At 50.3% G+C, this 27,635-nt stretch overlaps 1 protein-coding gene across 1 annotated transcript; it reads right to left on the bottom strand.

The window, feature by feature from the left end:
- Positions 632 to 26,510, bottom strand: MX1 (myxovirus (influenza virus) resistance 1, interferon-inducible protein p78 (mouse)). Its single transcript, NM_214061.2, is given in 17 exon segments — positions 632 to 1,312; positions 4,234 to 4,482; positions 4,684 to 4,760; positions 7,583 to 7,673; positions 7,676 to 7,692; positions 7,695 to 7,739; positions 8,123 to 8,264; positions 8,679 to 8,801; positions 10,344 to 10,422; positions 12,838 to 13,036; positions 16,284 to 16,422; positions 17,389 to 17,543; positions 19,084 to 19,224; positions 20,842 to 21,034; positions 21,894 to 22,019; positions 22,968 to 23,045; positions 26,444 to 26,510. Coding segments are annotated over 15 exon segments (1,986 nt in total). The 5' UTR covers positions 21,999 to 22,019; positions 22,968 to 23,045; positions 26,444 to 26,510; the 3' UTR covers positions 632 to 1,081.

The following is a 27,635-nucleotide window of genomic DNA, read 5'->3' as shown; positions in this document are numbered from 1 at the left end:
GAATGTCAGAAGGGACCTGGCATGGGGAGTGGGGAGGGGGCTGGCTGGGAGGGGACAGTGTGGTTAGCACACCTTCCCTGAGACGCAGTTGTCCAGCTTGGCCTGGGAGTGGACAGCTCTTGAGGCAGCCTCTTCCTTTCTGGCTGGGGGTCTGTGTGTTCGGAGCCCTGCCTAGACCAAGGAGGACAGTCAGGACCGGGCTGTGCTCCTCCTGGACAACTCACAGTTAATATTCTGCCTCCTCTGCCTCCCAGATCACCCCAGAGCTGAGCACCTGCCTGTGAAATCCCGCTGGGCCGGTGGCGACCTCTCCAGGTTTTCACCTTTCAGCCACATGCCAGGTGTCCAGACAGTGAGCCGACAGGACACTTGGGCAGCACACGTTAGAAATAAAGAATGTTGACTGCTTCACATTCTGTCCCACTGCTTTCTCTTTCTGTCCTCATTTCCCTTCACATTCTGTCCCATTGCTTTCTCTTTCTGTCCTCATTTCCCTTCGGCCTCTTGTAAATAACCAACCACGGTCCTCAGACCTGACCCAGCACAGAGGGCGTTAGTGGCCGCCGACTGCCCCACGGGGTCCCACCTGCTGTATTTTCAGACCTCTCCCCTCGAATAAAGGTGTCAGAGAAACGGCTGGTAGAACCAAGTTTATTACAAATAAAAGAAATAGGCTTCTATGTGCATCCATCCACACAGGTGGCTGTAATGCCCCTAAGACATTGGGCGTGAAAGGCTTGTACAGAAACCAGAATGACCCTTCTATGATGCTATGCGGGGACCAGTATCCTATACAGGGATGGAGAGAAGGATGGAGAGAGGGATGGAGAGAGGCGCGGGAGGCGGAAGCGTTGGCGGGGCTCATTCAAGTAAATGGCCTGATGCTTGCAGCCAGCGTGCTTATCACAGCTTCTTGCTAAGTCCTCAGCCACTAACAGCAGGGACGGTGGCTTTAGAGTCTACTAACCACAGGAGGATGTGCGAAACAGGAGCTCATGATGCTAGTCTGTTAGGGAAGGAGGTTGGTCCTCGTTGCCTGGAGACGTGCCCTGGAGACCCCGGGCCGCCTGGAGAGCCCGGTTCAGCCTGGGAACTTGGCGGGCCGGCGCCGAGCCTGGGTCAGCCGCATCAGCCGCTCCTTCAGGAACTTCCTCTTGTCGCTGGTGTCACTGCGCTCCCTCAGGAGCCAGTCGTATTGGTCCTTGTTCTGCAGCAGCTGCAGCATGCTCTTCTGCAGCTGCTGCCCAAAGGTCCGGAGGATGAAGAACTGGATGATCAGAGGGATGTGGCTGGAGATGCGCTTGCCGACCTCCTGGGAGGGAAGGAAGGAAGGCAGGTTCACAGGAGGGTGAGACCCCGACCTCACCGCAGAGCCCCAGGGCCCACCTGGACTGGTGCCGGCCACTGATCGAACCCGCCTCCTCACGGATACTAGTCAGATTCCTTTCCGCTGCTCCCTGAAATGGTTGCTTCTTTTTTTTTTTTTTTTTTTTTTTGGTCTTTTTGCCTTTTCTAGGGCCGCTCCCATGGCATATGGAGGTTCCCAGGCTAGGGGTCGAATCAGAGCTGTAGCCACAGGCCTACACCACAGCCAGAGCAACGTGAGATCTGAACCGCGTCTGCGACCTACACCACAGCTCATGACAACGCCAGATCCTTAACCCACTGGGCAAGGCCAGGGACCAAACCCGCAACCTCATGGTTCCTAGTCAGATTCGTTAACCACTGCACCACGACGGGAACTCTCTGAAATGGTTACTTCTGATGGAAGAGGCTTCCACCAGAAACCTCTTAACGTTTTGTCTTCACTTAGCTAAGTTGATGTTTTTAGGTAAATGGATAGACTGAGTACAAAACCTACATTTTTCAAATTATATACAACTAACTCTGTTCCAAAGATTTTACAATTTTTTTTTAATAAGTCTAAAATTGGAAGTTCCCGTCATGGCGCAGCAGGAATGAATCTGACTAGGATCATGAGGCTGCAGGTTCAATCCCTGGCCTCATTTCAGCGGGTTAAGGATCTGACGTGGCCATGAGCTGTAGCGTAGGTCACAGATGCAGCTTGGATCTGGCGTTGCTATGGCTCTGGTGTAGGCCGGCAGCTGTGGCTTCAATTGGAGCCCTAGCCTGGGAACCTCCATATGCTGGGGGTGCAGCCCTAAAAAGAAAAAAAAATAAGTCTAAAATTATTTAGCAGAAAAGCCCATAACATTATTTAGCAGAAAAGCCCATGGGCTATCAAAAGCCACGGAAAGGAGCCCTCTGAGCTCTGTGTGTGTTCAAAGTTGGTTTCAACCCTTTCTTCCCCCACTTCGTGTAACTGAGCAGGGCCCTTCCTGGGAAAAATCCCTTCCCCCCCTGCCATGTCCTCCGCTTGCCTCTTGTCTATAAAAAGAAAAAACGTTAGCCAAAGAGTATGTGTAAGCAGAGAAATGAAAAAAGTGCACAAACAAAGAAAAAGAGTCAAAGCAAAAGAAAGCAACAACAGCTTTGCCGTTCAACAAAATCAAGGACTTTTAGCTCTTCCTCAAGGGAATAAACTTCACAAGCGTGTACAGTCTCCACAAAGGGACCTTGCAAACCCTTCTGAGGCCCCCAAAAAGAGATCTGAAGAGAGGAAAAGCCCCTGATGTTTTTGAATAGGAAATTTCAAGTCACAAAGATGTCAACGCTGCTGCTGCTTCTTCTTCTTCTTCTTTTTTTTTTTTTTTTTGTCTTTTGTGTTTTTAGGCCCCAGCATACAGAGGTTCCCAGGCTATGGGCTGAATAGGAGCTACAGCTGCCAGCCTATACCACAGCCACAGCAAGGCAGGAGCCAAGCCTACACCACAGCTCACAGCAACACTGGATCCTTAACCTATTAAGCAAGGCCAGGGATCAAACCCGCATCCTCACGGATACGAGTCGGGTTCGTTAAGCACTGAGCCACGAGGGGAGCTCCAGAGGTCACCTCTTCTGATGCAGGCGTATAAATGGAAGGTCACCCCAATAAAGATAAGGACCTGAATAAGCTAATTTAAAAAGTCATATTGAAGCTGGAACAGATAAGAATAGGCACAAATTTCTGCCCATACGTGGGAGCTCAGGTAAATCTACACCCCCGCTCATAGCAGCCTTATTCCGAGGAGCCAAAAGGCGGGAATAAGCCACGTGTCCATGGATCACCAAACGGATGAACAAAATTCCATATATACGCGCCATGGAATAGGGTCTACATTCAGAAAGGAAGGCGCTTCTGCCTCATGCCCCGTGTGGCATCTCACGGGACCCCAAGGGATGAACCTTGAGGACGTCACACGACGTAGAATAAGCCAGACACAAAAGGACAAAGATGGTGAGTCTACTTACACGAGCTACTGAGAACAGGGACATTTAGAGATGCAGAGTGGAATGGAGGGGGCCAGGGGCTGGGCAGTGAGTGGACCTTGGGCACGTGTATGCATTACCTACTCTGACGAGTTCTGCCAGGGAGCTAAGCAGGGTGGTGACACTATGCACGCCCCAGTGTCTGAAGGACACAGAGTGCGTCCTCGGCTTAGAGCCTTGTTGTTCAAGTGTGTCCCTGTTCAGCAGCGTGGGCATCCCCTGAGAGCCCATCAGAAAGGCAGAATCATGCCCTCCTCACACCTGCAACCCACACGTGCGTTTCCACAGGATCCCAGAGATGTGTGTGCATGGCTGAGGATGGGAAATTGCCCAAAGTGATGGAGAGAGACAACTGGTAAACCAGGAGATTGCTATTGGCTTTCCTGTCCAGGCTTTTCCATATCCCAACAGCTCTGAGGTGTGGGTCCTTTTCCCAGGACAAATTAGGGGGCCCTTCACATTCCTGGAAATGTAGGGTAGCAATGGGAGCTTATGTCTCTGAGAGCATCTTCTCTGGGGCCAGCAGCCACTGCATTCCAAAGCTGCATGGAGGGGTTTCCTCACATTCCTCTCGCTGAAGACTCGCAAGCACCCGAAGAGGAGGTACCACTTTACAGAGAAGAAAGGTGAGGCTCAGAGAGGTTAGGCAACTTGGCCAGGGCCACACAGCAGGGAAAACCAGATGCAAGCGGCTTGAAGCCACAACCCTTCTCTTCTATCCCTTCGAGTTGCTTCTGTAGAGGCTTACCGGGGGCTGAAAGATGGAGCAGGGGGTCACCTTACAGCCGCAACACGACCAAAGAGAAAGGCACTCACAGAGGAGAGAGGGGACAAGGGCCATCGCTCTGAGACTCGCAGACTCACCTGATGGTAGGCAATCAGGTGCTGAAAGATCTCGGCTATGGAGGGGTCTGAGGAGGGGGCCGGCGACGACAGAAAGTACTGGTTTGATTTTCTGTTCTTTTCTTCTTCCGCCTCCTTCTCTCTGACCTTCTGCAGCGCGCCCCGATAGACCTGGTCCTGGCAGTACACGATCTGCTCCATTTGGAAGTGGAGCCGGATCGACGTCTCAGCTTCTTTTTCTTGTTCTAATTTAATGTCTTCAATTTTGGACTACGGGAAAGAGAAATGCCACAAGATGGCCCTTGGGAAACGAGTCACTGTGTCACAGGAAAACAGTGGCCAGGGAGCAAATCTGAGCCACAGCTGTGACCTACGCCACATCTGCAGCCATGTGGAGCCTTAATCTGCGGCGCCACAGTGGCAACTCCCGCATTAAAAAAAATAATAATAATAACATACAGTGAATTTTACCTTGGCAGTTCTGTGGAGGTTGAAAAATTCATTAAAATTTGTTTCTGAAACATCTGTGAAGGCGAGCCGGACTAAATCTGGTGAAAGAAAAAAAAAAAAAAAAAAAAGTCCCGTATTGCTGTAGGGATCATCACAGACTGAAAAAAAAATAAGAGGATAAAACAGCAAGAACTAGGTCCCTCCCTCCTCGCCTCTCTTCTCACCAAAGGAGGAAGGAAAGTGTGTTTTTAGCTCAAAAACTCCCTGGAGTAATTTTAAAACCAAAATTTCCCTTGGCGTATTTATTTGACTTTAAAATTTCCATCCACAGAGTTCCCATCGTGGTTCAGTGGTTAATGAACCCGACTTGCAACCATGAGGTTGCAGGTTTGGTCCCTGGCCTCGCTCAGTGGGTTAAGGATCCAGCGTAGCTGTGAGCTGTGGTGTAGGTCACAGATGCGGCTCGGATCCTGAGTTGCTGTGGTTGTGGTATAGGCCAGTGGCTACAGCGCCGATTAGACCCCTAACCTGGGAACCTCCATATGCCGCGGGTGTGGCCCTAAAAAGACAAAAAGACCAAAAAAAAAAAAAAATTCTGTCCTAAGTATAAATAGATGCAACGAATATAGTTTTGGCTAAGTTATAACAGTATTTCCTAGTAAAACACTCACGTCAATCTTGTAAATGCATCAATGGAATCAAACAGCCATATTATTCATTTGAATAGAGGGGGGCACGCTCTTATTTCACTTGGAAAATTTACATTATTTCTTTTTATTTTATTTACTTATTTATTTATTTTTTGTCTTTTTGCTATTTCTTTAGGCCGCTCCCGCGGCATATGGAGGTTCCCAGGCTAGGGGTCGAATCGGAGCTGTAGCCACCGGCCTACGCCAGAGCCACAGCAACGCGGGATCCGAGCCACGTCTGCAGCCTACACCACAGCTCACGGCAACGCCGGATCGTGAACCCACTGAGCAAGGGCAGGGACCGAACCCGCAACCTCGTGGTTCCTAGTCGGATTCGTTAACCACTGCACCACGACGGGAACTCCTTCTTTGTATTTTTGAAACTCATATTCCATTTGCCGTCCTCACAGAATGCTACCTTAGTACGAGGTGTAGTATCTTTATGCTTGGACATCTTTCGACTCCACAGCACATCTTTCTAAAACAGAAATAAGCACATGTGCGTGTGTGCCTTTGATTCCTGTGACTAGAAGCCTTGATCTACTACAAGTTTTCGTCTGAATAAAGAATGCACGATTGATCAACGAAACACAATTACAGATTGGGTTTCTACTTATTAAGCCTAAAGGTAACATTGTATTAGAAATACCACTTTTTTTTTTTTTTTTTTTTTTTTTTTTTTTTAGGGCTGCACCTGTGGCACATGGAGGTTCCCAGGCTAGGGGTCTAATAGGAGCTACAGCTGCCGGCCTATGCCAGAGCCACGGCAACGCAGGATCCGAGCTGCATCTGGGACCCACACCATGGCTCACGCAGCGCCGGATTCCCGACCCACTGAGCAAGACCAGGGACCGAACCTGCATCCTCATGGATGCTAATTGGATTTGTTTCTGCTGCGCCACGAAGGGAACTCCCTAGAAATACATCTGTTATTAAGCCGTAACGAGCCTGCCCACCCAGTGAGTTCATAGGTCCACAATGACTATCACTTATGGCTAAAACGAGACAGGTGACGTCTGAGACAGGGTGACGAAGAGAAAAGATTCAATGGTATCTCAGAAACCAAGGAGCAGAGCATTTGAAGGAGAAGGGAGCAGCCCGCCTGTGAAAGCTCATTTTTATTTCTCCTGGGTGGTGTGGATACAGTTTCCTCCTGGCAGGTGACCACAGAGAGACCACCTTCGGTTCACACAGCGGGTACATACGCAAAACCTCCCACATGGCACTGGGTTCAGGCAACCTTTCTTCTCAGAGGTTTCAAGTGAACAGAGGACTCTGAGACTGTGACAGAATCAGAAACGTGCATTTGGTCCTTGAGCCCGGCTCCTGACACAGGGCTCCTAAACCCCTTCGAACGTCCCAGGCGACAGGACCAACACTCCTCCTTTTATCCTTTTATGGCTGCACCTGCAGCACATGGAAGTTCCTGTGCTGGGGTGGGATCAGAGCTGCAGCCACAGCAACACCGCTTCCAAGCCACACTGCAGTTTGCGGCAACCCTGGATCCTTAACCCACAGAGCGAGGCCAGGGACTGAACCTGCGTCCTCAGAAAGACAACAATGGGTTCCCCTCTCTCTCTCTCTCTCTTTTTTTTTCTTTCTGTTTTTTTTTTTTAGTGCTGCACTGGCAGCATTTGTAGATTCCCAGGCTAAGGGTGGAATCAGAGCTACAGCTGCCAGCCTATGCCACAGCCACAGCCACAGCCACACAAGATCCAAGCCGTGTCTGTGACCTACACCACAGTTCACAGCAACGCCGGATCCCTGACCCCCTGAGCGAGCCCAGGGATCAAACCCATGTCCTCATGGATACTAGTCAGGTCCATCACTGCTGAGCCACGATGGGAAGTCCATACATCTTTTATAACAAACCGGTAAAGGCAAGCAGAGTGAGTTTCTGAGTTCTGTGAGCTGTCCTAGCAAATTATGAACTCGAGGAGAGGGGACAGCCTCGGGAACGCTGATTTACACCTGGGGGATTGACGTACAGGCGGCTGGGGCTTGCAGCTGCCATCTGCTGTGGTCTGGTGGGCTGAGCCCATAAAGCTGTGGGGTCCATGCGAACTCTGGGCAGTGAGTGTCCGAACTGGAAAGACCCCCAGTTCATGTCTAAAGAAGAAGAGAACTGGTTGGGCAGGTGGTGTTGGGAAAAGCCCCCCAGGAGGAGGTACTGACTTAGGTTCAACCCTCTCCCTATCCTGGAAACAAAATGCGTAAACACACAAACTCACCAGTCACTGTGTGCAGCATGTCCACGGCTGGCTCTTCCAGGACACTGACCTGCTTCTTAATGATGGTTTCAAATGTCTTATAATTCACAAACCTGGCAACTCTCTCCCCCGTACTGATTTTCGAAGAGCTGGATTTGTTTACATATGGCGTCATAACCTACAGAAGGGAAGCATAGCTCTGCATTATTCTACGAAAATAATCTCGCAAGGTTTTCTAAACACGGCACCGTTCTGCACGTTCTGAAAAGTACAGAGGGGCAGAAAGAAAATCACATGTGAGCGTCACATGGAAAAAGATTCAGGAATTGCCATCAAGAGACGGATCTCGAGACAACCATCCTTCGTCGTCTCAGGACGGCAGGTATGGCGCCAGGTCCTAGAGTCAGAAAACAGGAATGCAGAAGGCATAAGGCAAGGTCTTGGAAAGGTACTTGAATGGGAGACTTTGTTCATCAAATTTGATTTTTACCAAGAGAACAAAAGAAAATGCATCACAGAGCCCTGGGACCTGCCAGGCTTACCATGCCAACTTGGACCCACCATTTTTGAAATTCTTTTCAACCACAGCACTCCATTTGCAGAACTCATTTCGCATCTTGGTAAACAGCCGACACTCGTACTCCACCACCAGTTCCTCTCCTTGTATCAAAGCAGTGATATCACTATTAAATGCATCGATTTTCTGTCAAAAGGAAACACATTCGTATAAGCGGAAATATTGCAAATATAAGAGGTGATTTGGAGAGGGTGCAGACAGGGCTGGCGAGCCTTCTCTGCTGCCTAATGGGCAGGGTGCGGGTGGGGAGCAGGTGCGCGTCCGGAGGGAGAGCAGGGGCTTTGGCAGCAGGCGATCCCACCCTCCCTACTGCCTTCTGGCCTCAGGTGAGCGCACTTGATGAAGAGCCAGTGGCGTGAATGGGACGGTCCCCCACTCCCTGTCTACCCAGCCCCCAACCCGGCCGCCTTGTGGGGCTAAGTGGGCAGCATGAGTCTGGATCAGCCTGAGGGGAATGAAGCGAGACACGTGCAAAGCACATGGCCCCTCTCTGGACAATGGTGGATGCTTCTCCACCTTGGCGCCCCTGGCAGCACTCACATCTATCAGAAAAAACATCTTCCCGCTTTCATCCTCTGGAATATCGGAGCCATACTTCTGTAACTCCTCTGTTATTTTCTGGTGACTCTCTTTTATTTGGTTTTCTAACAGGGGCAGAGTTTTCTGAGGAAAAGAGAAGATGATAGACATAAATATGGTTAAGAAATGAGCAGGGGCTCCTGGCTTCTCCCTGCACAGTGCAGCTGCCCAGAACGTTCCACCTCCTGGCTTCCACTAGAAGGAAGATATGGGGGTTGGGGGGAGGGCATGTGAGCGGGCACTGGCTCCCATCCAGGCCTTCCCACTGTCCTGCTCCCCTGGACACAGCCTCGGAGCCACTCGGGCCACATTCTGAGGTGTCCCCGTTGCCTGCCTCCTGGGCCCCGTGGGGGCCGTGAGACGATGCTTCCCTGTGAGATGGTGACATAAACTCTCTGCAGGGAGCTTGGAAAGGGTCGCTGTCCTGTGCCTTCTGAAAAGGTGGCAGTTGGGGCAATTTGACCTTCGACAACTTTTAGGCTATTGTTCACAGATGAAAAGTTCTCAGGGTTTTCTCTCTCCTACGATGGCGGACTCCACATGCTGGCTCACCCTCCCACCAGCAGCAACCAAAACGGAGGCTCATATGTCACAAGTGGACTTTTAAACGAGCTTGCAGGAACAGAGCAGGTGCTCAAAGGCCAAGGCTGGGTGACAGTGGGTACCCCAGGGACATGGCGGGACAAGCAGCCGAGACACGGATTCAGCCCAAGGCTAGCAGGAAAGAAAACTTGAACCCACGTTTCAGAATCTGCCTTGGTGCCTGGGCAAAGGATAAATCCCCAGTGGGCTGGCTCAGGGCGGGGAATCTTGCATAAAGCTGGGACCCCAGAAAGCAAGGCCCCCACTGCGGTGGTCAGCAGGGAACACCCCTGTCGTTCACCCCGACTCCCGGACCCCCTGCTGGTGCTGAGAGGAGGCAAAAACAAAATCTCCATGGAGACTCCGCAAGGACAAGCCAGCCCTCCGACAGGTGTGCTGTCCAAATTCACACTCCTCGATGCTCAAGCTGAGACTCTAAAGTGGTTCAGGCTGGAGGCCCAGGGGTCCGGCTGAAGCCAAGGCCGCCTCTCCCTGGAGAAACCCATTTTGAACCGAGGCTTCTCCTAAGTACCCTCAGATCAAGCTCCAAGAAAGGGGGGCCGATGGTCACAATTCCAGCTCATCATTGTGGGTGATGGCCTACAGAACCCAATGCGAGGAAGCTTCTGATCATTGAGCGCAAACTACGACAGAGATTTAGGCTCAGAAATCTCTTGAAAGGGCTGAACATGTGAAATAGCAAGAGACACTGTCCAGGCAGATTTGGACAAGAACCGCAGAGAATCTAAGAAGTGAAATATACGATGCTTACAATGAATGAGACAGGATGACAGTGATGGGAAAAGAATTGGTACAGGGCTCCTTGTGTTTAATCAGGCCAAGTGGATCTAGCTTATTCGCATTCCACTCAACGTGTGGTCCTCTAGCCTATCAGGCAACACCCACACCGCCTGGACTCCCTGAATCTGAGCTCGCATCTTAACAGAACCCCCAGGAGGTCTGTGGGTGCTGATGTTTGTTAGCTGACACAATTTGGGTTTGTGTTCGGGATTCGAGTCAGAGAATAGCTCTGCACGTGCTTACACAGATGTGCATGATGAGTTCAGAGGTCAGTCTTTCTGCCAGGCAGGGGATCGTGGCCCGCCCTTCCTCCAGAAGATCCCTGCAAGAGAAGACAACAGACATGTCCATCTCAGTCTAGCTGGAAAATGCCAGCTGGCTCTCTGCAGCTCGGGAAAGCGGAGGCAAACGCAGTTACCGCCTAATGGATGGAAGGTCCCGCAATTGGTACCCAATACTTTGTTCAGGATGGGATCGCACAGAATTGTGACAATTTTAGTAACGCTGCATATTTCAAAAGCGGTATAGAACGATCCCTGCCAGCGAATACATTACATGTGCCTCCTGACATCCGACCATGGCATCGGTCTTTAAAAAAAGATACACACAGTCACTTACAGATACAGATTCACGACACGCACACCCATCTGTACACATGAGGCTTCATGAAAATATCCTGATGCGTAGCCACACAGGTGTACAGATCAGCACTGAACCGGGGGACGCAGCTTCCCCAGGACGAAAATTTAAACTGCAGGCTGCGGGCAGGAAGGAAGCCGGGCCCTCCTTCCACTCTTTCCAAATGTGTGTTCCCAGGGCAAGTTACTACAGGGCTTTCTATATTTTAAAAGACTCTTTAGGATCAAGGGCAGCCAGGAAGCATGAGTTTACACGCTGATTGGCGAGAGTACATTTATTCCTAAGTTCAATTTCCCTACCTGCTGATTAAAAATTGTGGTAAAACACACATAACATGAAATTCACCATTTTAGCCACTTGTAAGCACATGTTCAGGGGTGTGAAGTACAGCTACCCTGTTGTGCAATCATCACCACCGTCCACATCCAGGAACTGTCTTACCTTCCCCAGATGAAACTCCGTCCCCTTTAAATGACATCTCCCCCTCCCCCTCCCCCAGCCTGGCTCTAGGGATGCGATACCTCTAGGGACCTCATATGAGTGGACACATACAGTGGTTTCCCTTCTGTGACTGGCTGATTTCACTGAGCATCATGCCCCTAAAATTTGTCCATGCGAGGAGTTCCCCCTGGGGCGCAACAGGATGGGGGTGCCTCTGCAGCAGCAGGACGCGGGTTCCATCCCTGGCCTGGCACAGTGGGTTTACACCCTGTTTTGGCTGCTGTGAATAATGCTGCGATGAACACAGGTATACAGGCGTCTCTTCTCAGTTATGTCTCCGCAAGCTTCTGGGAAAAACTGAATATGATCAAAGCACACGGGCTCCACCTATACACACATGTGTGCCCACAAGGGGTCGTGGTGAAGGTGTCACTTGTATCTCCACATCTTATGAGCACCTTTCTACTGGCCTCTTATTGGCCCGGCAGGCTAATGGTGGCCAACGCTGCGACCTCTTACTCTGGTTGGGATATAGGACACGATTTTCAACATTTAGATTCCAAATCTTCATACTTAATAACCAAATGAGCTGAGCATCCTTTTGCCGTCACGCCTGTACACATCTCTGATTAGCTTCCTGGCTGGAATTCCTGGAGCTGGAACTCAACCTTGGAGGCTACACCTGTGCAGACTGGTTGGCATGTGACCACAGCACCCACGCCGAGCAGCGGAGGGAAGGCCCCCCACCTTCCCACCAACTCTGCATCTTCTCATTAGTTCAAATATAAGCAACTTAGCAGTCTTCCTTTCTTAAAAAAAAAAAAAAATCACTTTTGGTCTTAGGGTTAGAAAGGCCTGTATACTAGGATTATAAACTATCTATATTTTCTTCAGGAATGCTTGTGGGCTTCTTTCCTGTACTTAATTTTAACTTGTAACTGATATTTATTTTGGGATACCATGTTAAATAAGAAAAAATTTAATTTTTTTCCTAAATATTAACAATTACCTCATTGCCACTGATTGCTAATCAAACAGATCTAGCCCAGGGATTTGAAATGCTACATTTACCATATACCAAATAGAAGAGGAGTTCCCGTCGTGGCTCAGTAGTTAACGAATCTGACTAGAAACAATGAGGTTGCAGGTTCGATCCCCGGCCTTGCTCAGTGGGTTAAGGATCCAGCGTTGCTGTGAGCTGTGGTGTAGATCACAGACACGGCTTGGATCCCAAGTTGCTGTGGCTCTGGTGCAGGCTGGCGGCCACAGCTCTGATTAGACCCCTAGCCTGGGAACCTCCATATGCCACAGGAACAGCCCTAGAAAAGGCAAAAAGACCAAAAAAAAAAAAAAAAAAAAAAAAAAAGAACCTGGGTTTTCTACCTTTTTTCTATCCTGTTTCACTTATGTTTGTATTCTGGTTCCAGAACCATACTACTAAAATTATTGTAAAGAGTCTCTTCCTTATTTTGATTTTTTTTTTGGCAATACTTTGTGAGTTCCTCTTTTATCCTTCCAGGTAAATTTCACGGTCATTGTCAAGGAGCAAACACACGTGCATCCTCTCAATATCTAAACCTGACAGTGTCCGTTTCCCGCCGTGAGGACCGAGGCCCTTGATTCTGGTTCACCCTCGGAACCACCCCCACCTGCATACCTGAAATGTTCGTGGTTTTCAAAGAAGGCCTGCTCCTTCTGCAGGGCCTTGGCCAGGCTCAGCTGGTCCTGGATGTCCTGCTGGCCCCTGCACTTGACAATCATGTAGCCCTTCTTCAGGTGGAAGACCAGGTTTCTCGCCACGTCCACTATCTTGTCCTCAGTGCCTTTGTCCACCAGATCCGGCTTCGTCAAGATCCCTGCCAGCCAGAGACCCTGGATTAGAGAACGTGCAGAGCCTCCCAGAGTGAGACGGCCGGACAGCTCCCGGCCCTGGGGAGCGGGGCCCCTGGCCACCGGCTTCCACCCACATGGGCTTGCAGAGCGAAGGCTCCAGGCTCAGCCCCTGTGCATTAGGAGAACCGGAGCCCAGGGCTGCTGAAGGCGGCGGGCTATGGGGTTCTCTCCCAAGCTCACTTGGCCCAGATCTCAGCCCAAAGAGACAGCAGCACATAATGGCCTTTTTGTTTTCCTTCTGTCCAGCAGAAGAATTGCTCCCTAGGGCAGTGGGTCTAAAACTTCTCAAAGTCTAAGAATCCAGAGTCTCAGGCCCCGCCCCGATTCTGGGTATCTAGTGAGTTCGAGGGACTTGCATTTCTTTTCTTTCTTTGTCTTTTTAGGGCTGCACCTGTGGCATATGGAGGTTGCCAGGTTAGGGACTGAATCGGAGTTGTAGCTGCCAGCCTCCACCACAGCCACAGCAGTGTGGGATCTGAGCCATGTCTGCAACCTACACCATAGTTCATAGCAATGCCAGATCCTTAACCCACTGAGTGAGGCCAGGGATCGAACTTGCGTCTTCATATATACCCAGTCGAGTTTGCTAACCACTAAGCCACGACGGATCTCCTAGGGCCTTGCATTTCTAAAAATTCCCCAAGAGTTCCTGCTATGGTGCAACGGGGTTGGCAGCATCTCTGCTGCACCTAGACACAGGTTCCATCTCCAGCCCGGCACAGTGGGTTAAAGGATCCAGTGTTACTGCAGCTGTGGTGGTAGCTCAGATCTGATCCATGGTCAGGAAAGTCCACATGCCTCGGGGCAGCCAAAAAGAGGAAAAAAAAATTTTTTTTAATTTTAAATTCTCCAATTATTTCTGGTGCAGGTGGGACCTGGCTCACACTGGGAGAAACGCAGTTCCGGCCAGGACAAGCTACATCATTTGCGGGGCCCACTGCAAAATGAAGATGCAGAGCCCCTCGCTTGAATGTTGGATATTGCCAGGATGACAGAACCTGAGCGTTCCAGCAAGTGGACCCCTCTGGGTGTGGGGCCTTGTGGGACTGCCCAGGCTGAATGCGAGTGAAGCCAGCCCAGGACCAACCCTGAGGTTTACAGCAGCCACTGGGAACTGCTGCTGCTCTGGTCGACAGGGTCTCATCCCAGGCACAGCAGGCAGCAGGACAAGCGCAGAATCCAAGCCATCAGCTAAGGATGGTGGAGCAGACGGTGGAAGGGACTGGAAGCTGACAGCATCACTGGACACTGGTAGAGTGGGGAGCAGCCTCGGCCCAGACTTCTCGTCTTGTGTAAAATGAAACCGTGTCTCCCAAGGCAACAGAAATTAAAGCAAAAAGAAACCAATGGGACCTAATCAAACTGACAAGCTTTTGCACAGCAAAGGAAACCATAAGAAAAAAAAAAAAAAAGACAACCTACAGAGTGGGAGAAAATAGTTTCAAATGATTCAGCTGACAAGAGCTGAACTCTAAAATATGCAAACAACTTATACAACTCAACAGCAAAAAAGCCAACAACCCAATGGAAAAATGGGCAAAAGACCTGAGTAGGCATTTCTCCAAAGATATACAGATGGCCACGGCACATGAAAAAATGCTCAACATCCCTGATTATGAGAGAAATGCAAATCAAAACTACCATGAGATACCACCTCACACCAGTCAGAATGGCCATCATTAACAAGTCCACAAATAACAAATGCTGGCCAGGGTGTGGAGAAAAGGGAATCTTCCCGCACTGTTGGTGGGAATGTAAGCTGGTACAGCCACTATGGAGAACAGTATGGAGGTACCTTAGAAAACTATTCATAGAACTACCATATGACCCAGCAATCCCACTCTTGGGCATGTATCCAGACAAAACTTTCCTTAGAAAAGACACATGTGCCCACATGTCATCGCAGCACTATTCACGATAGCCAAGATATGGAAACAACAACCCAAATGCATTGACAGATGATTGGATTAGGAAGATGTGGTATATATACACAATGGAATACTACTCAGCCATAAAAAAGAACGAAATAATGCCATTTGCAGCAGCATGGATGGAACTAGAGACTCTCATCCTGAGTGAAGTAAGTCAGAAAGAGAAAGACCAATACCATATGATATCACTTATACCTGGGATCTAACATACAGCACACATGAACCTTTCCACAGAAAAGAAACTCATGGACTTGGAGAACAGACTTGTGGTTGCCAAGGGGGAGGGAGGGGGATGGACTGGGAATCTGGGGTTAATAGATGCAAACTATTGCCTTTGGAATAGATAAGCGATGGGATCCTGTCGCACAGCACTGGGAACTATATCTAGTCACTTATGGTGGAGCATGACAGAGGATAATGTGAGAAAAAGGATGTATATATGTATGTGTGACTGGGTCACTTTGCTGTACAGCAGAAAATTGACAGAATACTGTAAACCAGCTATAATGGAAAAAATAAAAATCATTAAAAAAAATAAATCACCATTTGCCTCAGCCACTGTTTGTTCGCAGGTCCTCTGCTATGTACAGTCAAATGCATTTTTTTAAACATAAAATTCACCATTTGGACCATTTTTAGGTGCACAGTTCAGGGGCACGAGGCACTTTCACACTGTTGTGCAACCTTGATCCCTAGCCACCTCCGAAAGCATCCCCGGCTGAGACTCTGTCCCCATTGAACAGTGACTCCTCTTTCCCTCCCTCCATCTGACTTTCTGTCTCTATGAACTTGTCCACTCGAGATCCTCCTCTGAGTGGGATCATCCGGCATCTGCGCTTTTATACCAGCTTATTTCATTGAGTCTATCTTCGAGGTTCATCCACGCTGTAGCATGTGTCAGAACGTCTTTCCTTTTTAAGGTTGAATTCTTTTCCATGGTGCAGCTACATCAACTTTTGTGTACCATTCATCTGTCTGAGACATTTGGGTTGTTCCACTTTCAATGCATTATTAATCAATATTGCTTTCTGACTCCCACCCCCCCAAAACTACCATGCCTCTTAGAAGCAGGTAGACAAGGATGATGAGCCACCTTGCGGCCAATGAGAGTCAAATGGTGGCCCATTTCATCTTGCCCTATTGAGTTTTTCAATGGTTTCCATCTGCCGGGTGCAGACCCCCACTCTGCGTGTGTGCCAAGAAACACCCTCGGCATTCCTGGGGTGCTTTTCCACGCTCAGGCTGCCCACCAGTTTTTTAGATTCCTCCCTCTTCTCACCGATGGTCCTGTCTCCTTCGGGGTCCACCTCCTGGGCCATGCGCAGCGCCTCCGTGGTGGCAATGTCCACGTTGCAGGGGACCACCACCAAGTTGATGGTCTCCTGCTTACAGATGTACTTCTTGATCAGAGACTTGATCTGTTAGAAGAAAAGAGGGCATGAGAACTGAGACGGGTCCTGACCTTGTACTGGCTTCAGACCCTCCAAGTCCCAGAGGAGTCTCTCCAAAGAAGCAGCAACGGAGAAATGAGCTCGCAATACAAGCCTGGCAGCACTTTCGGAGCCGGAGAAACTAACTCTGGGATCAGGGAAAACCATGAGATTTCTTTTTGTAATTATTATTTTTTAATAGTTATCTCCCCGATACAATATTTTCTTCTACTGTACAGCATGGTGACCCAGTTACACATGCATGTACACATTCTATTTTCGCATATAATCATGCTCCATCGTAAGTGACTGCACACAGTTCCCAGGACTGCACAGCAGGATCTCATTGCTCATCCATTCCAAAGGCAATAGTTTGCATCTATTAACCCCAAGCTCCCCAACCACCCCACTCCCTCCCCCTTCCCCTTGGCAACCACAGGTCTATTCTGCAAGTCCATGATTTTCTTTTCTGTGGAAAGGTTCCTTTGTGCCATATATTAGATTCCAGACAGAAGTGATATCACTCTCTCCTAAGACCTCAAATCTGATGGTCACAACGAAAAACAAGACGTTGAAATAATTGCTTGTATATTCCCGCAATCACAATAATAATTACACGTATATTCCCATATGGTGAGATTCACTGATTCAGAAATATCACTATACTTGCTTCTAATGCTCTCTCTTCCCCCATAAAACCTCTCCCCTGATACATACCACCTTAGATATGGCACAAAATGAGTCACTACCTAAAACACAAATAAAAGGCATTGCCAACTTCTTCGATTTGCCTCTGTCCACATTGGTGGAGCCAATTTCAACCTCTGTGTTCTCCAAATCCCCACTCACACCTCCTAGCACCCATTCTTCAGACACAGTCCTGAACTCACAGTCCTGCTGTAACGCAGCCCCGCCCCCGCAAGGCCCCCGCCAGGATGGAGCCCGAGGTCTCACCTGGTATTCGATGTCGTATGGCTGATTGCCTACAGCTACCCTGGTGATGCCAGGAAGGTCTATGAGGGTCAGATCTGGGACGTGAGGGGAGCTGACCTCCAGACTGATTAGCTCATGACTGATTCCCACGCCTTCCCCAGCGATGGCAATCTGGGCTAGAGCAGAGGAAACAAGACAGTGGAACAGAGCTTAGGATGGGGCAGCTCATGACTGAGAATCCTCTGGAAGCAACGCCCACCCACTGCGATTCCTGGATAAGGCATATGTGGGGCAGACTCCCCTTTCTGGAGCAAAAAGGGACCTCAGAGGACAGCTCTGTATTCTCACTGCCAGTGGCCAGAACTTTCAGAGAGACCTAGTGAAACCATGTGTAAAAGTGACACCCATCTGAACCAGTCCTAAACCAGGCACCGCCGGTAAGTTCCTCCTGGTGTCACACCGAAATCCCTCCCATTGATGAGGAGCTTAACAAGGAAGTAAAACGAAAACAAATTCATGGTGACTCCTGGAGCATGACCAGGAAAACTGTACGGCTTGTTTTAGGCAAGATGAGCATTAGCGGTCAGTATGCCATTGAGGGATTTCGTTTTGCTCCATCCTCCTTAATAATGAAAATTTCAAGATATGAATTTATTTCAGCCCATTGTTAGCTAACACCGCTTCACCACTTGCTTTCAACACCCGGACTAGCTTTTTGGTATGTTTTCCATCAGTTAAGAACGTAGGAAGAGGGAGTTCCCACTGTGGCTGATTGGGTTAAGAATCTGGGAGTTCCCGTCGTGGCGCACTGGTTAGCGAATCCAACTAGGAGCCATGAGGTTGTGGGTTCGGTCCCTGCCCTTGCTCAGTAGGTTAACGATCCGGCGTTGCCATGAGCTGTGGTGTAAGTTGCAGACGCGGCTCGGATCCCCCGTGGCTGTGGCTCTGGCATAGGCTGGCAGCTACAGCTCCGATTCCACCCCTAGCCTGGGAACCTCCATATGCCGCGGGAGCGGGCAAAGAAATAGCGAAAAGACAAATAAATAAACAAATAAATAAAATTAGCTTCAAAAAAAAAAAAAAAAAAAGAATCTGACTAGTATCCATGAGGATGCGGGTTCCATCCCTGGCCTTGCTCAGTGGGTTAAGGATCTGTGTTGCCACAGCTGCAGCATAGGTCGCAGATGCAGCTCAGATCTGGCATTGCTGTGGCTGTGGTGTAGGCTGGCAGCTGTGGCTCTGATTCAACCCCTAGTCTGGGAACTTCCATATGCCACGGGTGTAGCCCTAAAAAGACAAAAACATTCACGTTATGCTCCAATACTTACTTACACGCTAAGAAGTAAATTACTGGGGTCAGATTCTGTCCAAAGCACTGGGCTTAGTGTGGGAGAAAGAAGAGAAAACAGGAGTTCCCTGGTGGCTCATGGGGTTAAGGACCTGGCCTGGTCACTGCTGTGGCTCAGGTTCCATCCCGGGCCTGGAAACTTCCACATGCTGGGAGCGTGGCCAAAAAAAGAAGAAGAAGAAGAAGAAGAGACAGTACGGGGAGCTGCGGACCTGAGGCAGACAAGGGAAGGAGGGAGAGAGGGTGTGAAGTGACCAGGACAGGGCCACAAAGGGGAGAGTGGGAATAGAGACGGGCGGGCCCCACGCACTTCGCCTGGTTGACCAGATGTCCGAAGAGGTGATAACGCATGAACGTGGGACATTTACCTGCGCTGACTTCCTTTTCCACCTGCGAAGCATCTGAAAGCTCAATCTCGCTGTCCCGGTAACTGACTTTGCCCTTCCATTCGTCTTCTTCGTTCACGAGTTTTTTCAATTTCAGCACAAGAGGGCATCTTGTCACAATTCCTAGGAGGGCACATCCCATCAGGTCCAGACTCTGCTCTTACCAGTTCTAATGGTGGCCTGAGACCAGTGGCTCTCCCAAGTTCACCCATCGTCTGGGGTGACTGCGAAGGCTGTGAACTTTCTGGTCCCACCCGCTGACACCCTGACACATCCTGTGGGGGGGGGGCAGGAACTAGAGGATGGGCGCTTCAGCTGGTGTTTGGCTTAAAAGCCACGACGCGGGACCTCCCACTCCACCCCAGTGTTCTCCATCAGCTCAGCTCATGCAGCAGGAAAGCCGCGACTTCTGCAGACCTCCTGACACCCAGCCCGCCCCCATCAGGAAGGCATCCTGTCCCCACCAACCGCACCGCCCTCCCCGTCCTGTCAGCTCCTTCCAAATCCCACCCATCGTCACAATCGATCTGTATTTCAAGATCCATCTCAGCTCTGTCTCCTTCCCTCGAGCCCTCACTGACCCTTGGCCTTGGGGCTCAAACAGCACCACTAACCAGAGCACCCGTCTCTACCTCCCAGAGGGAGGGTCACCGCCTGAGAAGAGGCTTGGGAAAGACAACGTGGGCACAGGGCTCAGGGCTGGGGGCCCACGTGCCTTTACACGAACCTTCCACAAGCACAGGTTGTGCACAACCGGCACCAAATGTGCGATGAGCGGGTGTTACGAACTGAGCTGTGTTTCTTGCACTTCAGCTCCGACTCCGCTGTTGAAGCCCTCTTGCCCCCTGTGTCTGCGCCTGGAGACAAGGCCTCTCTTTAACAGGTGAGTCGAGTTCCCATCGTGGCTCTGTGGTTAGCGAACCTGACTAGCATCCATGAGGACTCGGGTTCCATCCCTGGCCTCGCTCAGTGGGTTAAGGATCCAGTGTTGCCGTGAGCTGTGGTGTAGGTCATAGACATAGCTTGGATCCCACGTTGCTGTGGCTCTGGTGTAGGCTGGCAGCTACAGCTGCAATTAGACCCCTAGCCTGGGAACCTCCATATGCCATGAATGCAGCCCTAAAAAGACAAAAAAAAAAAAAAAAAAAAGACAAGTAAAATAAAATAAAATAAACAGGTGATTGGCATTAAATGACGTCATAAGAGCAGGACCCTAATGTGCCAGGCATCCTTCTCAAAGGAGGAAGAGGAATTCCTGATGTGGCACAGCAGAAACGGTCCAACTAGTAACCACGAGGTTGCCAGTTCGATCCCTGGCCTCGCTCAGTGGGTTAGGAATCCAGTGTGCCCATGAGCTGTGGTGTAGGTCGCAGACGCGGCTCGGATCTGGTATTGCTGTGGCTGTGGTGTAGGCCGGCAGCCGTAGCTCCCATTATACCCCCAGCCTGGGAACCTCCATATGCTGCAGGTGTGGCCCTAAAAAGACAATAAATGAATAAATAGAGGAAGCCACCCCAGACATGGGTGCTCACAGAGCAAAGGCCGTGTGAGGACACAGGGAGACGCTGGCCATCAGAAGCCCGGGAGAGGGGCCTCGGGAGAAACCAGGCCGACGGACCCCTTGATCTCAGGCTTCCAGGCTCCAGAAGCGGCAGAAGTACGTTTCTGCTGTTGAAGCCCCGAGTCTGAGGGCCTCTGCAAGGGCCGCCTGAGCTGACCACCACACGGGCGAGTGCTCACCGCTGCCTCTGGGGAGAGCGACCCCTGACAGGGCCTCCAGCACGGAGCTCTTGCCCGAACTCTGGTCCCCGATGACGGCGATGGCGGGCAGGGCCAGGTCCTGCTCCACGCCCAGGGCCCGCAGTGAGTCGATGAGGTCGATGCAGGGCCGCACTTTCTCCTCGTACTGGCTGTACAGGTTGTTCTCAGGCCCCTGGGGGAGGCAGAATGGGAGACTTGTCATGGCCTGCAGGTCACGTTCCATCAGAGACGGACGACTTCTAGGAGTTCCCACTGTGGCACAGCGGTAATGAACCCGACTAGTCTCCATGAGGCTGCAGGCTCCATCCCTGGCCTCGCTCAGTGGGTTAAGGATCCAGCGTTGCTGAGAGCTATGGTGTAGGTCACAGATTTATCTTGGATCCTGCGTTGCTGAGACTGTGGTAAAGGCCGGCTAGCTGTAGCTCTGATTCGACCCCTAGCCTGGAACTTCCAAGGTGCAGCCCTAAAAAGACACACACACACACACACAAAAAGATGGATAACTTCCATCAGCTGTCCAATGCTTGTACTGGGGCTTAGAGTTCCCCAAAAAGAGTGGCAGCAAAGTGGAAATACATATCTGAAGAAATGAGGGTTAAAATATTCCCAAACTGGGTGAAAACAATTGGCCTGACGATCCAAAAAGCTCGATGAACCCCAAGCATAAGAAACATAAACTAAAAAAAAAGGAGTTCCCTTCGTGGTTCAGTGGTTAACGAATCCAACTAGGAACCATGAGGTTGTGGGTTCGATTCCTGGCCTTGCTCCGTGGATTGAGGATCCAGCATTGCCGTGAGCTGTGGTGTAGGTACAGGTGTGGCTTGGATCCTGTGTTGCTGTGGCTATGGTGCAGGCCAGCAGCTGTAGCTCCGATTCCACTCCTAGCTTGGGAACCTCCATATGCCGTGGGTGTGGCCCTAAAAAGGACAACAAAACAGAAAACGAACAAACCAAAAAAAAACCAAATAGGCAACCCTCAAGTGGACACAGCTCATGTCCGCATGAATAGTAGTTTGCAGGCATCAACTTACTGTTTTGTGACTTTTCTCCACCAATTCATCATTCCCATTTAGTAACAGGTGATTGGATGCAGAAACTGAATCAGGTTCTTTACTTTCACAGTTGGAATAAACCATCTTCTTCCTTGATCAGTTCAGCTTAAAATCAAGCAGATCAGGATTCACACAAGTCAGAAGTAGGTACATTCTGGAGTTCCCGTCGTGGCGCAGTGGTTAACGAATCTGACTAGGAACCATGAGGTTGCGGGTTCGATCCCTGCCCTTGCTCAGTGGGTTAACGATCCGGCGTTGCCGTGAGCTGTGGTGTAGGTTGCAGACACGGCTCAGATCCCGCGTGGCTGTGGCTCTGGCGTAGGCTGGTGGCTACAGCTCCAATTCGACCCCTAGCCTGGGAACCTCCATATGCCGTGGGAGTGGCTCAAGAAAAGGGAAAAAGACAAAAAGAAAAAAAGTAGGTGCGTTCAAACCAAAACGGAACCAAACCCACAGTGACATACCCGGGGACACAGTGCGAGCCCAGAAAGACATGACAGGAGAACAGCAAGGAATCAAATGCTCCATCCCCGCTCAGAGCTCTTCAAGGATGTGCTTCTGGACCCCAAAGATTTTTGTCGAACATCCAAAAAAATTTTGCACCAGAAATTTAAATAGTGGCAAAGGATGAAATTTCTGATGCATGTGAAAATTTACATTTAAAATTAAAATTAGTATAAGACTTTCCAATGTGTTGAGGGATTCTAAATATTATAATTTAACACCCAAACCTGTATTTTTAAATAAATATGAACTTCAAGTCGTTTACTCTGTTCCTTTGGATCCTCAACTTTAGATTTTCATTTCATTTCCCCATGAAAGCATATCTTAAGGTTGTTCATTTTATTTTTGCAAGCACTTAATTGCCTGCTTTATCTCACCTGTCTGCATCCAAAAAAATACATATGTGTATACTTGAAATTCTTTAAAAATTTTTCCTGGGACCACATGTCTCTAAATACTACATTTGAATAATCTTGGATAAAAATAAATGAAAATATTTCTCCTATGGCTTGAAAGACACTTAATAAAAAAGATAAAGCCCTTACTTACCTGAAATGTACCTTCCTTTTCTTTGACGCTGTGACGTTGACCCGTCAGCAGAAATGCAGGGCTGTTCTCCCACACTTACTTGAAATCAGACAAAATATATATATTAGACCAAAGCCCAGGTGAATAATGAAAGCACACATCCAGGTACATTCTCGTTGCTGAAAATGGTACAAAAGCAGCGTGGTTGTGCTTTGAAGGAGATTTATATTTCCCTGAGTCCTTTTCGTAAACCTGACCTATTTAAATTTCTAAGACAGATAGATAAGGCACAGAGACTTGCTGTCAACGTACTGCCTGAATCGACTTTTTTTTCCCTGACGCTCTCCTTGTTTAATCGTAAGGACTCTCCCCCAGACCCACGCAATTTTGGGTCCATATTGATGCATTTGAAAGGGCAAGTTTGCTAGAGAAAGAGAGATGCATTTCATTCACGTTGTAGGAGAAAGGTGATTTTGAAAGGCAATCCATTTAATTTTATTTAATTTTTTTTTTAGGGCTCCACCTCTGGCATATGAAAGTTCCCAGGCTAGGGGTTGACTCAGAGCTGCAGCTGCCAGCCCATGCCACAGCCACAGCCACGCCAGATCCTAGCTACAGCCTTGATCTTTGTCATAGCTTGCAGCAACAAAGGATCCTTAACCCACTGAGCGAGGCCAGGGATCGAGCCTGCATCCTCATGGATGCTAGTCAGATTTGTTTCTGCTGTGTCCCAACAGGAACCCCCAAAGGCTATCCATTTTAAAGAGTATGTAGGGAATTTGGCAATCTGGAAATTTATTCCCTAACCGTCCCCCCACCCTACCCCATGCCTTTGAAAAGACTTTGAGTCCCTGGGGGTCCAGGGCTGGAACTGCAGCCCCATATTAAAGACCACAACCTCAGTGGACCTCAGTGCACCCAGCCAGGTGGCGTGACTGGTCCCCAGGGCTGGCATCCCCAAGACCACGATTTTCGTGAATACATTCCCTTCCTGTTTGTTTCATAAAATGACATTCCTTGAAAGCAAAATCTTGTGAGTTTTGTCCATACACCTTAAATATTTGTACCCCTCCTGGATCATTTCTGAAATTCTGTTCGGATTTCAGGGGCGAGGCCATCTCAGTAATAAAAACCAGTGCTTCCCTTGGGCATTACTTATTCAGCATCCTGCTGCACCTGTCAAACTGAGCTGCATACATTCACCAATTCTGGCCATTGCCAGAGGCAAGTCAGGTAACCCTTAGCCCTCAGCCCCAAACTGCCCACGAAATTCTAACCCACACCCTGTGTCTTCAGACAAGACTGCAGGGAGCTTTGAGGCAGGAGCTGCACCTGAAATCTCTCCTTTGCAGCTCCCCACTTCCTGCGTCCTGCACACACCCGCTGCTCACTGGGGGGCTTGCTGTGCCAGGCTCTTCCCTCGCTCCTAAGGTTGGGGGAGGAATGGGGAGCTGCCCGGGAGCTGAGGGCTCCTTGCATTCTGTCTGTCCGCTCGGGTTCCCACTGTCCTTGGGAGTGGCTGGCTGTCGCTGGTGAATCCCTGGGAGGGTAGGGAGGGCATCAAAGTGTCGCCCAGAGGGTTTCTATCCCGTAAGGGTTTCCTTAGCCCAGTCCACCGGGAGGAGCAGAGCTGGCAGGGGAGGGGAGTGGGGGGAGGTCAGCATCCCTCCTCCCCAGCCTTAATAAGGAGCGCCTACCAAGCAAGTTCTAGAAAATCCTGGGATTCAGGGTCTGCAACTTGCCCCACAAAATTCAGTCTGGTGAATCCTCTCAAGACTTAGATTTCGTTTTTCTGATGAAACTGTTTGGGCTTCCCCAAACTCACTGACATTTCAAACTGTTTATGGTGGGATTAGGGAATAACAGATCGGACTCTGTATTAGATTTGTTTCTTTTACTTTAACCTTTGCATCCTCTTGCTTTTGCTACAAGTTAACCGTTAAAGGATGCTGCCTATAGCTTAAAATAAACATAATGGCCCATCCCTGAGAAGCTTGCCCCTCCCCCAGCCTGAATGTAAATCTAAATTATCTTTGTTCAGCTCACAGGACGCATCCGGACCCAGCCCACCTGTGAACGGCCAAGGAAAGGAGAAATTAACACATGCCCTTGCCCAGTGTCTGGCCAAAACCAGGAGATATTTGCAATGGCCTTTCTGCTTTACCTCCTCCTTTCTTTGTTCTATAAAAGAAACCAACATCCTGATGCTGGGAAGATGCTTCTCTTGGACATTAGTCCATCACCTTCTCTGACATCCGGCTTTCAGAATCAAGTCATTCCTGGCCCCAACCCCTCGCCTCCGGACTGATTGGCCTGTGGTGGGGCCAGCAGAAGGAGCTTAGGCTCGGTAGCATGATTAAAAGGGAGAGTATCTTATTCTTGAGACCTAACGCTATCACATCACGCTGAGCTGTGCGTCTGGAGGTGGAGAGAAGGGAAATGAGAAAGAAATTGGAAGACTGGTCCAAAGGACCTCCGGAAGGGCGGGGGTAAAGGGGGTGGGGCGTCCTGGCCAGCAGCTCTCCCGAAGCAGAAAGAAGTCGTGGACATTTGGAGAGCCGTCTGGGGACATGACAGCTGGGGGTGGGGGGGTTAGGATCACTTGTTCCTACCTCCAGCAGAAAGTTGGTTTAAAATCTGAATAATTCTGAGAATCCCACTTGCGCAGCTCAGCTGGCACTCACGGTGGGGGTGGCGGTCTCGGAAGCCCCCAGGACTGTCCTACCTTCCTCTATACCGAAAACTAAGCGTGCCCACCCGACCCGGTCGCATCCCGCCGCTGCACAAGCTCCGGGGGAAGGGAGACTCTGGGTACCTGCGCATCCCCTGGGTTAAGGGCCCTCCGCGCAGGGCGTTTCTGCGCATGCCTCTTCTTTCCAGGCAGGGCTGCTAGGGTTTCCAAAAACTCCTAGCGGAGAACCTCCGCTCTCACCTCCGCTTTCACCTCCCTCTGCTCAGGTTTGGTGAAGACCCCTGGTCCACGTGCTTTCAGGGAATCCCCGGGCCGCGGACCTGTCTGGTTTGCCCTCATTAGCAGGCAACATAATAAACCCGCATATCAAGCGATGGTCGGCTTTTGGAGGGGGCTGGAAGGCCACGCAGCAGCGGCTGTGAAACTTTCTCAGGGCGCCCCCCTGAACCAGCTCCCTCGGAGACCTTCTGCCCGCATCCCCTGCACCTGTGCACCCCCTCAGGCAGAAAAGCCGCCAGCTGCAGGGGGCGGGGAGGGAGGCTGTTTTTGATGCGTCACCCAGGATCCTCAGCAGCCTGTCGGTGGGAAAGTAGCATCGGGTGCTCTGAGCCCGGCCAGCACGGCCACTGCTCTTATTACTCTCACTGCCGTCGCCATCATCCTGTCATCATCGCTATTAATGAGGATCATTTTTGCTATTGATCCTACGATGCCCGCGCCCGACTGCCTAGCCCGTCGCCCAAATGCCTTCTCCGAGGCCCCTGGCCGGCCGGTGGGCCCCCAGACCCAGGCGCGCCACACTTACCCGTCCCCGGTGCGGTGACCAGCGCCGGGGTCTGGCTGCTCCTCCGCTTTTCTGCCGCGCGAGCCCCGCCCCCTGCCCTGAGCCCGCCCCCAGCCGCGGGGAAACGAAACTCCCCGGAACTGCCCGGGAAGGAGGGCTGCGCGTTAGAAACGAAACCTAGAGGCGTCTGGCGCGAGCGAGTGGGGGTCGGGGGGAGCTTCCTGCACCCACAGCATCCTTGGGAGCTCGCGGGAAATGCAGATTCTTGGGTCCGCCCAGACCTGCTGCTCGGGCACAGGGCCCAGCTACCTGAGTGGTGTCGGGCCCTTCTGAAGGTTCTGGCACTGTGAGAACCGCGGCTCTAACAAGCCCCAGGTCATCCAAAAGCTGAAGGTAGCTTTGAACCCTTAGCCGATCCCTTCACCCCTGGTCTTCTGAATAGATGCAAGCGCCATTTGGGTGTCTTAAAACCCTGCTGTCCTTTGGAATGGATCAGCAGTGAGATCCTGCTGTGTAGCCCTGGGAACTGTGTCTAGTCGCTTATGATGGAGCATGAGAATCTGTACATGCATGTGTAACTGGGTCACCATGCTGTCCAGTAGAAAAAAAAAATTGTATTGGGGAAATAACAATTAAAAAAACAAAACAAACAAACAAAACCTGCTGTAGGAGTTCCTGCTGCTATTCAGCTCAGCGGGTTATGAACCCGGACTGGTATTCATGGAGATGCGGGTTAGATCCCTGGGCTCGGCTCTATGGGTTAAGGATCCCATATTTCCACAAGCTGCAGCTTCGGTCGCGGATGGATGTGGCTGGGATTCTGTGTTGCGGCAGCTGCAGCGCAGGCTGGCAGCTGCAGCTCTGATTCCACCCCTAGCCTGGGAACTTCCATATGCCCCAGGTGCTGCTCTAAAAAAACCAAAACTAAAACCAAAACAAACCCAAAACCAATCTGCCGCAGGTTCACTGAGAACATTCCAGCACCAGTAGCGATTCTCAAACTCATGGCACCCTCCCTGAAATTTAGCTCTCTGATGTCGTCAAGATGGAAATGGGGGCGCTGAGGTTGGGTAGACCCCAGAGTGGCCCTCCCTGTGAAGGCTCTGTGGGTGGGGGGTGACATTATTTTTTGGAAGGGGCTGGCACGGCACCTCCATTCTCTTAGCTAACAAGCCCTGACAACAAGCCTCCTCCCCCTAAAGAATCCTGGGAT

Source organism: Sus scrofa, chromosome 13 (assembly GCF_000003025.6).
Source record: "Sus scrofa isolate TJ Tabasco breed Duroc chromosome 13, Sscrofa11.1, whole genome shotgun sequence".
Classification (NCBI taxonomy): domain Eukaryota; kingdom Metazoa; phylum Chordata; class Mammalia; order Artiodactyla; family Suidae; genus Sus; species Sus scrofa.
The sequence above is the reverse complement of the archived record's forward strand: the minus strand, read 5'-3'. Positions and strand labels throughout refer to the sequence as shown.